The sequence below is a fragment of the Colias croceus genome, chromosome 30, assembly GCF_905220415.1.
Source record: "Colias croceus chromosome 30, ilColCroc2.1".
Taxonomy (NCBI): domain Eukaryota; kingdom Metazoa; phylum Arthropoda; class Insecta; order Lepidoptera; family Pieridae; genus Colias; species Colias croceus.
Window position 1 is genome coordinate 1,552,491 of NC_059566.1, and position 10,629 is coordinate 1,563,119.

At 34.8% G+C, this 10,629-nt stretch overlaps 2 protein-coding genes across 2 annotated transcripts; one reads left to right on the forward strand and one right to left on the reverse strand.

Moving 5' to 3' along the window:
- Nucleotides 1-322: 322 nt before the first annotated feature.
- Nucleotides 323-9,524, reverse strand: LOC123704770 (spermine oxidase-like). The gene is made up of 8 exons (XM_045653266.1): nt 9,359-9,524; nt 7,664-7,840; nt 6,739-6,948; nt 6,118-6,334; nt 2,597-2,775; nt 2,184-2,454; nt 1,186-1,286; nt 323-581 (listed from the first exon to the last, which is right to left on the reverse strand). Exons 1-8 carry the CDS (start codon nt 9,406-9,408, stop codon nt 344-346), a joined length of 1,443 nt encoding a protein of 480 aa, XP_045509222.1. The 5' UTR covers nt 9,409-9,524; the 3' UTR covers nt 323-343.
- Nucleotides 4,310-6,287, forward strand: LOC123704785. The gene is made up of 3 exons (XM_045653286.1): nt 4,310-4,824; nt 5,261-5,748; nt 5,930-6,287. The coding sequence occupies exons 1-2, from the start codon at nt 4,445-4,447 to the stop codon at nt 5,586-5,588; spliced, it is 708 nt and encodes a 235-aa protein (XP_045509242.1). The 5' UTR covers nt 4,310-4,444; the 3' UTR covers nt 5,589-5,748; nt 5,930-6,287.
- Nucleotides 9,525-10,629: the final 1,105 nt, after the last annotated feature.

The window sequence follows — 10,629 nt, forward strand, 5'->3', positions numbered from 1 at the left end:
TGTTATTATTGAGGAAACTTTTATTGAATAATATGTTATTGGAACAAAGTTACATATCGCGCGTTGCGAAAGCGGGCTAGACGGAAATAAAACCAAAAGTTGTAACGATACTTTTTCCTTTAAGTAGTTGTAACTTGTAAGCTCATGTTCCATTTCCATTTTCATTTTATTTTCATTTTCACGTGATATCCGTCTACCTGCACTTAGCAAGTGTGGTGGATTATGGCCTGTACCCTCATAAGGCCTTTTTATCTGCAGTGCATTAGCCCATTCACGTCCCATATGGGCTAATGATGATGATCAACAAATAAAAACTACATAATATTAATTACAAAACATTTATTCACATTTTACTACTCGTTAATAATCTCATAGCTTCCCTATACCCAGTGTCACTCGCTCCAGCTACCGTAGAAAAGTGTATAGGGTCTGTCGCTTCTCCCGCGAACAAAACTCTCGGTGTTCCGGATGAGTCCAGCAATGGGGCTCCTAGGGTCTCTCTTGCGTGAGGATAGTTTGGAGTGTTTAAGTTATCGAAGGTATAACTGCCCCGTGTGTACGGGTTACTATACCATTTTGACCTGTAAAATAATATGGAGTTATAAGTCATTTTGTACTGCATCAATATTATATTGTATGTAGGAGTTAGTACATTTTTAATGGTGCATAAAATTATGAAATAAATACGAGATACAAACGAGTAAACGAGTGACAAACAGACAAATATTCTCGTTTGACCAGGGATCGACAACAATAAAAAAAAACTTGAGAGGTCATAGGACACTCGAATGGAACTAAGTTCAAATAACTGGCTTGCTTCTATGCGAGAGTGAGAGAGAGACAGACAGATAAACACGCGCACGCTGCACGACATCAATAGCAAAAAGTGTCGTTACAAGTTTACAACTTTTAGTCTTGATTCTGTCTAGCTATATAATTATAGAAAAAGGTTTTGCTTTTGGTCCGTAGGTGCTAGTTTATAATGTTGGTAAATATGGTCAAAGGTCGATATTTTTTCACAGATAGGTAGGTCCTTTTCACAGAGGCAATCACGGTAGTGTAGGAGCATGTCTATGATCAGCCGTTATTGTATTCATAATTGCCGTAATGGTGGCAAAAATTGACGATCATTTGTACGACGATGACGAACGAATATGGTTATAACTATGATGATGATTTACTTACCTTAGCATTTCGGTTGATTCTGGTATATTATACTTCTTGCCCATAAATTTTCGAATTAAATCCATACATTTTCGTTTCACGACCTCATCTGGTAATGTTTCCTGTATGGGAAATTATTTTAAGTTAAATTTGTATAATTTTCTATATATAAGTATAAAAGAACGTGTCAATTTGTACTTTGTCCGTGATGGAATCCAAAACTATTGAACCGATTTAAAGATAGGATTGGTTACATTTCAGTTTATAGTCGCAAAATTATTTTATTGTAAATTATTATTTGTTTATGCAAGCAAGTCTTAAAAACATGCATGTCTAAATAACATTAAAATTATACTTAGTTTCTTTTTAAAGAACTATTTTTTCATAAATATTCAATGTGGAATAACTTCAACAGTTGAATATTATAGGATGAGTTAATTTTGTCAAAAACCAAATGCAAAACAAATCTAAACACATAGAAAAACGCATTGTCGTACCATAAAACACCTAGACTCACAATTGCCACTAGAAGATCATAGAAAATGTATCAGTGGCTTTGTGTACAAGTCACTTATTTATTGCCAACTCAGAATACATATTATATAATACTAGCGATCCGCCCCGGCTTCGCCCGTGGTACATGTTTACGTTTTCTCTACATAAGAACCATCCTCGTACTTCAAGGAATATAATAAAAAAAGAATTATCGAAATCGGTTCAGCCGTTCTCGAGTTATGCGCTTACCAACACATTTTGCGATTCATTTTATATATAAGATATATATATATATATATATATATATATATATATATATATATATATATAAGATATTTATGTCAGTCATTCACGTTGCTATCTCTTTTCGGCTAATGGTTTAAATGTAGGTACATTCCATCTTTGTCTAACGCGGAACGGCTTTTACTGCAAATTTGTTTTCATATACCTCTTCTACGTCAGTTTATAATATACGTATTATTCTAAGATTGCCAATTAAAAATTCAATTACATTCTATACTGACCATTTTGCTCTCATCCCCACTAGTCCATAGAGTTAACGTATTATTTGAACCAATAGGGTTGCTAGCTCCGATAATTCTAGTTATCCAATGATCTTGCTTAGACACTTTTGCTATATCTTCCAACCTCCATAGGAAGCTGAAGAACAATAATTTCTTGTCACTCCATGGTTTGTCTAATTTCAAAACGATTTTATCCATGACGCCCATAGACATTTTGCCTATGACTGTCCTTTTCTCTACTGGCAATGCGGGTTCAAACATTTTTTCATGTCTGGAAACACCAAATTTGAATCAATGATTCGTTCTAGAACATTTTCGTTGTGGTTGAAATCTACTAGCCTTTAACTTTACTATAATGAACTATTAAAATTAATACTATTAAAAAACCTAATAAACGAATAAATGAAACTCACCGTTCCTTTAAAACACCCAACGACACTGTGACGATAACATGTCGTGCGGTGTAACTCTTTCCTCCTTCACACTCTAATAGAACATTGCCGGTACTATTACGCGGCCATATAATCCTTTTTACGGGCGAATTTAGTTTAATATCTAGGTTTGGCAACCCTGGTCTGTTGTTGTATGTGTTCTGAAATATTGCAATAATTGGAGTTCTATGTATTAGAAATAAGTCAACCGTTTGTTGTTAAGGTGGTGTGCGATGCACAATATAGGTACATACATAATAGTAGCAGAGAAGGTACGCGAAGAAGAAAAAGTCACTGTGATCAAAATTATATCTGTACTAGCTTTTGCCCGCGGCTTCGCTCGCGTTAAGAAGTATTATTATAAATTAGGTATAGTTATTTTTTTATTTTATCTCCTTCGGGGTAGAATTGATAGATCACTACACTATGACAATCAGTCATTAGTCAGTCACCTTTGAGTTTTATATATTTGAAAGAAAAGAAAGAAAGAAAAGAAATTTATTGCCAAAAAAAACACAGCCAAACACATTATAAAATTTATCTTACAATTAGGCAAACGGATACAGCCTCAGCAAAATGCTGCACAAAAGCAGCGCTGATTTTCAGGCTGATAATCGGTGATTTTGTGTATTTTTAATTTATAAACCCTACTAAATTAAGGTGGTTGATCAATCGATTTTTCATTAGGCATTCTACCAATTTCTACCGATTTTTGGCATAATTATATTGAATATTCTATAGGTAAACCAGAATCTGATGGCAATTAGGGAAATCAAAATTTTGAGTGTGCAACCCTAGGGAAAATGGACTGAACGATCTGGATACTGCTTATTTTTTATTTTGTCCTAAACATCATTAGTCACATTACATAAGTGCACAATACTGTACTTAATAATGAGACATCCACTTAATATTATGTAGGTACATACTTACATGTTTAATATACATATTACTTTTATCTATGTAATACATATTACATATTATTTACACATACCTATATTTGTATATTCATTATCATTATGTCATGTAAAAATATGGATGTAATGATAATGCAGATCAAAACTAGATAATGCTAATAATTTTTTTATAAAATAAATAAAAACTATGTTTATTTTCGTAAGTATTAACAGATACACACAATATCAAATTGAATTGGACAGCTTGGACTTGACGAATAGCCGTATTGGAAACTCTTGTAATAAGTTTTCATAAAATTATGTTGTAATCAACAAACAATATTATAGTTACCTACTTATAATATTTTTAATTTTAAGTATCAAAACGGGTAAGTCCAATTTACCAATAAAATATTCAAAATTGAAAATTGTGATGTGTTTGACCCTTCTTCATCGAATGTTTTTCCATACACATTATAAATAACATCTCTTGCTTGTGATCGCAGCGGCTTTTTCGACTTTTTCGAAGATTTTTTAGACAAAATCCTAAAAATTATTCATTATTTCCAAAGAAGACAAATAATTTGACAACCAATTTGATAGTTGTCAAATAACATTGCCATATGAAAATCTTTTATTTCTTAATTATAAATATGCCATCAGATTCTGGCAGACCTATACTAATTTTCTTGAATTAGTTCTGGCAACACTGTTTAAGAAGCTTATATCTACTTCTTGGTCACTCGCTATGGTCACTCGTCGGACGTCGACCAACTTGCTCTGCTGTGTTCTGTGCTCTGCTGTCATCTGTGTCGTCGACTCGTCGTCGATTATCATTTGTTGTATTTGGTACTCCGTCCAGTTTTCCAGTTCTTTATTTACCAAAAGTTTTAAAAAATAAAGCTTTGGTTCAAAGTACGAACAGACGCCCAAAATGGATGAAGACAATGCAGTGAGAATAATTTGTTTCGTTTGCCTGCAGAGTGATGCACCGATCATTAAATTTAAAGAAGACACCTTGCAGAAATGCAAATACTCCTTGGCAGTTCGTTTGACGAATGAGTTAAAAGATAAGGACAAAACTTTGCCTACGGAAATTACGGACGCATCAATTGGGTATCACAGCACGTGCTACCGTAGTTTTAATGCCATCGGCAAGAAATATAAAGATATTTACAAAGAAGCCAACACCTCCATAGGGAATGAAAATGTACCTGGAAATATTCCAGAATCAGAGGCAGGAACTAGCACAACGCAAGTGCAATCACCTTGCTCTTCCCAACGAATACCTTCGCCAACAATTACCTTTGTAGAGTGAGTCTTCTGTAGTTAATTTTGTCACTAATCGTATTAATTTTCAAGTCAATTTCTTGCTTTTTTTTATTTCTTACAACAATAATTAGTCAGCAAAACGTCAAAAACTAATTTGTGGCTTTGTTTTATTAGGATGCGCCGAATGCATCAAATTTTTCCCCTCATAATAAATAACACAATAAAAAATGTGTACGTATACTAGTGTACACACGTAAGAAGTGAAACTTCTTTATGACCTTATTTTTCAAAAAATAATTTACTATATGCAACTTTACAGAAATACGTTGAATCACGCGTGGTAGGGATAAGAAAAAGATGGCGCGTAACGGAAAAAATGTTACATTACATTTTTTCCAACCCCGATAAAGAAGTTTCACTTCAATAAGCTATGTTGTAGTTAACATATTGATATTGATTATTTTCATATCTTTCTCAGCATCAGATCAACTGCAGAAGATGGGGACTCAGATACAAAGTTAGATACAGCTGAAGCATGCATATTTTGTAGTAAGAAGTATAAATGTCACAAGCATAGTAAAATCAAACTGAGCAGCACTACAAACTACACAACAATGAATGCTACTAAAGAGTATGCTACAAAGATCAACGATTTCGAGTTATTGGTAAAAATCCGCAACAAAATAACCAAATGCCGACCTATCACGTATCATAGGCTATGCAAAGTCTTATATCAAAGACGTGCTGAACAACAAATACGAAATGGAATAAAAATCGGGACATGCATGCATCCATATAGCACATAACTCTCAGCATAATATTCAAATCTCTGACAGGTAGCAAAAAAGTGTAATATAAATATACATAAAGGCACAAGGAAGCAGATATCAAAATAATATATCATACACACTGTGCCACATAGATTGTTATTAAGCGAATTGTGTATCTAAATGGATTTTGGCACAGGTAAGCACTTTATCATATTTTGAAATTGGTCCCTTAATTATGATATGTAATTAAGCAGAGGTAATTTAGAGAACAACTGAAATTGCTCCGCCCACCAACCGACATAGTTCAAATATTGCCCCTGCGGCAGGTACGTGAGTAGCCGGCCTAAGCGAATTAAACATTGTGTATATATTTTCAGGCTGTACAAGCGAAAAATTTATGAGGCAAATGAAGTGAGATTTCATGTCTTCACGAAATCATACAGTATGTCCCAAACCAGGCAGGATTTTGTTTTACGTCTGGCCCCCTTTCGCAGCGCATGATAAGGAACTTCGTTCCAAAGAATGATTAAATTTTTTTTTTTCAAATATGTGTTCGCTTACTCACCAAAGCTAGTTCAAAAAAGGTTTTATACCCATATCTATGCCAGCTGATATGTTGTGGTCCAGGGTAGTCTTTATAAGCCGACTTTGCACTAACCTCGGTCCAATCATTGGAACCTTGGTGATTATTTACAATGAGATTCATAAAGATTAAAAACTCCTTTAAAAATGTTTCATTGTTTTTCAATTCGGGATATTTGATTTTAATGTGTTCCTTTAATCTGGAATTTAAATTATAAAAAAAATATATCATTTAAATTAAAATTCGAATGTGAATTAAGTTCAATGCAATTTTTTAACGAAGATACGACTTTCTAAGTTTAAAATAATTTGAAATTGAAATATTTTTTCTATAACTTTCGGCAGTATTTTTTCTACTTAGTTAGTGTTGCCCATTAAAAATAATACGAAAAAAACTTTTGGTTGTATTTTTGATGTATAGTTCGATTCAAACTTAATGGCGGTTCGGAAGCTATTATAGCTGCGAAAGCACGAGCGCGCAGGTATCCGACATTTAACATTCCGTTAATATCTAAAATTGTTTTCTTCGCATCAGATCGTTCGATATTCCGAGCCGCCATTAAGTTTTAATCGTACTGTAAGTACCTATTTTTGTAATACTAACTTGCCAGTAATAAATTCACCAACAGACAACGGTTTCTCCGACCCTTTGACAGCTTGCTCATGACAGAACGCCACTAGTTCGGAAATCAACGTATTATTGCCCAAACTCCCATCTGATCTGTACACATCGAACTCCAATTGCTGGTCTAGTAATGGTATTTTATTGTGTATGGCCATTTGGTACACGCGATTGTATTCTGTACCCTCTATCCTGAACAAAAATTGATGTTCTTTTATTTTATAGGCTAGTAACTGGCCTATTTAAACCTACTTTATGCATGAGGTAGTCGATTTTATTTGTCTTTCTAATTTGCAAGAGAAGTAGGTACACTGTACATAACTAGTACGTTTCCTTTATAAAATACTAGAGGTCCGCCCCGGCTTCGCCCGTGGTACATATTTCGCAATAAAAGGTAGCCTATGTACTTTCTCGGGTATCAAAATATCTCCATAGCAAATTTCATGCAAATTGGTTCAGTAGTTTAGGCGTGATTGAGTAACAGACAGACAGACAGAGTTACTTTCGCATTTATAATATTAGTATGGATAATTATATTAAATACTAGCTGTGCCCGCGGATTTACCCGCATTGCTCTGCTTCTACTATTCTAAGCGTGATGATATTTTAGCCTTTCTCGATAATGGGCTATCCAACACCGAAATAATTTTTTAAATCGAATTAGTAGTTCCTGAGATAAGCGCGTACAGACAAACAAACTCTTCAGCTTCTTGATGTGTTCTTGATTATGGGATCGTACTTCTGCAATTTACTTTAGTAAATACTATTTATTAACAGTACTTTTAATTAAAATTCTCATCAAAATACATAAAACTTATCCAACAAAAAAAAACTTAAATTATAGGTAAACGTCTATCCGTTCAAAATACCCTCTTTCTTTTTTTATTTCAAAGCTAGCTACACTCACCATTCAGCCCCCTCCTCTACTAGCCCATCGCCAAACGGCACGGTCTTCACTCTACCCCCTATTCTGTCCATAGCCTCGAGGCCCAGCACTCTCTTGCCGGCCCGCGCAAGTGTAGACGCAGCCGTCACACCGGCAGAGCCGAGACCGACGATAATCGTATCGTATGGCATGGCATGACTGGAATGATGATTATATAATACTAGCTTACCGCCCGCGGCTTCGCCCGCTTTGTCTAAAACCTAATAAATTATATACTTAAACCTTCCTCTTGAATCACTATCTATTGAAAAAACCACATCAAAATCCGTTGCGTAGTTTTAAAGATTTAAGCATACAAAGGGACATAGGGACATAGAACGCCCACCCGCGACTTCACCCGTGTTTTCAAAGAAAAATCCGCATAGTTCCTGTTCCTGTGGGTTTTTATAAAAAGTAGCATAAGTATGTCTTATTCTGGGTCTTCAGCTACTTATCAAATTTCATTGTAATCATTTTAGTAGTTTTTACGTGAAAGAATAACTAACAACCCTCCATCCTCACAAACTTTCGCGCTTATAATATTAGTAGGATTTATAAATATTAATTTACATGATGATTGAAAATAACTTATTTACTACTAGCTTTCCAACCGCGGCATCGCCCGCGCAGTCAAAGAAAAAACCCGCATAGTTCCCGTTCCCGTGGGATTTCCGGAATAAAACCTATCCTATGTCCCGGGCTAATAAGTAGCCTATGTCCTTTCTCGAGCATCAAAGTACCTCTATACCAAATTTCATGCAAATTGGTTCAGTAGTTAAGGCGTGATTGAGTAATAGACAGACAGACAGACAGAGTTACTTTCGCATTTATAATATTAGTAAGTATGGATTACGAAAACTATGTCAACCAATATTTTTTTTATATTTATTACACTTAAAAAGTCGCACATACCGGGGAATTACGCTAGCGAAGCGTGACAATTCACAACAAAATTATTTTTCAATGTTAAAGCTAGTAACCTTAATCTTGTTGTATTTTTTTATTGCTTTTTTTATTAGCTGTTGCAGCTTCGCCTGCGTGTAAATATAATTTTTCATGGCCCAAACTTTTATCCCCTGGGGGGTAGAATTGATCAAAATCCTTCCTTAACGGATGCCTACGTCCTAACATCTACTTGCATGCCAAATTCCAGCCCGATTCGTCCAGTGGTTTGGGCTGTGCTTGATAGATCACTATGTTAGTTAGTCAGAGTTATTCTAAAAATATTATAAACGTGAATGTTTGTGAGGATGAGTGGATGGATGGATGTTTGTTATTCTTTCACGTAAAAACTACTCAACCGATTTCAATGAAATTTGGTATGTAGGTAGTTAATGCGACACGTATACTTTTTTAAACTAATGGACCTTCTTCACAATGGGCGTTGGGCGTTTACACGATCACGATAGTGTAGACTGTAGAGTCTACACTATCATAGAGATTTAAACCCAGGTTTAAATCTCTATGATCGGTCGTCATTGTAAATGTTTATAATATCTTGGTTTATATTGATGTAATTTGATAATCGTCGTAACGCCGGCAAACGTCGACTATTTGTTTGGCCAACTTTGCCCATTGTGAAGAGGGCTCCGGCCTATAAGACTAAATCACAATGTATGAACTTATCGATTGATCCTTATAATCTAACTATAATTAACATAAGTTTTAAAAACTTACCCAAAGTTTGCCAACGCCAAAACGGCCAGCATTCGAATTGACATCCACATCACTGATCCCACAAGAGGTAACTCATATGTGTAAAGTTCAGAGCTATATATCCTTTATTCATCCAATTAAATGTCGTCATTCAATTAACGCGCTAGTCATTCAAATAATTAGATAACTGCGACATATTTCGCACTATAATAATCGAATAACCTACAGCATCCAGCGTGTTTATTGAAAAAACCTTCATTGAGTATTGTTATTACATTTTGGGCGTTTTAACCGACTTCAAAAAAAGGAGGAGGTTATCAATTCGGCCTGTATGTTTTTTTTATGTATGTACACAGATTACTCCGAGGTTTCTGAACCGATTTACGTGATTCTTTTTTTGTTCGATGCGGGATGGTGTCGAATTGGTCCCATAAAAATTTTATTCAGATAGGCCCAGTAGTTTTTATTTTATGAGCATTTTTGTCTGTATTTGTAAATGTTGCAAGTGCAAGTTTGAAGTCGGTTGTTTTTAACGCAGTTATCACTTGTTAACTGAGATGATTGAATTTTTGAAATAGCAACCGGTTGGTCTAGCATGCAAATTATAGATATAAGGTAGGTATAAGTATCTAATACCACAATATGCAGATACAACCAGTAGGGAAACTTCATATAACTCGTTCGAAATGGCTCACGCACTCAAGCAAGCGTGTTTACGAGAATCGTAATGGTATTAGCACAATAATTGACAGATAGGTATAAGAATATCCTATAACGATTTTCGTAAACACGCATTGCTTGTGTGCGTGAGACATTTCAAACGTGTTGTATGAAGTTTCCCTACTGGTTGTATCTGCATACCTATTGTGGTATTAGATAGGTAATACTTTCTTGTGTTTCATTTTACGCAAGTTGCATTTAGACGAGCCATGTGTGCGAAACTTCGGATCTATACTTACTAATATTATAAAGCTGAAGAGTTTGTTTGTTTGAACGCGCTAATCTCAGGAACTACTGGTCCGATTTGAAAAATTATTTCAGTATTAGATAGCCCATTTATCGAGGAACGTCATCACTCTTAGACCAACAAGAGCAATGCGGGTGAAACCGCGGGGCACAGCTAGTAATGAAACAATCGCGTTTAAAATCCTATAAAGTATTCAATTTAAAAATATTTTAGGGTATAGCTGTTGTATATAACATGAAGGATGTTTGATTTTTTTAAGGCTAGGATGTTTTTGTAAAGTTTTTCTGATAAAAAAACAGTACGATTTCAGAGCTCTTCTAAAATA

Excerpts from the sequence above, each read along its gene's own strand:
- LOC123704785 (XM_045653286.1), top strand. The coding sequence starts at position 4,445 with ATGGATGAAGACAATGCAGTGAGAATAATTTGTTTCGTTTGCCTGCAG. Across the intron at positions 4,825-5,260 it reads CCAACAATTACCTTTGTAGA|CATCAGATCAACTGCAGAAG; the intron begins GTGAGTCTTCTG and ends TATCTTTCTCAG.
- LOC123704770 (XM_045653266.1), bottom strand. The coding sequence starts at position 9,408 with ATGTGGATGTCAATTCGAATGCTGGCCGTTTTGGCGTTGGCAAACTTT. Across the intron at positions 6,949-7,663 it reads GTAGAGGAGGGGGCTGAATG|GATAGAGGGTACAGAATACA; the intron begins GTGAGTGTAGCT and ends ATTTTTGTTCAG. Across the intron at positions 6,335-6,738 it reads GGTGAATTTATTACTGGCAA|ATTAAAGGAACACATTAAAA; the intron begins GTTAGTATTACA and ends TTTAAATTCCAG.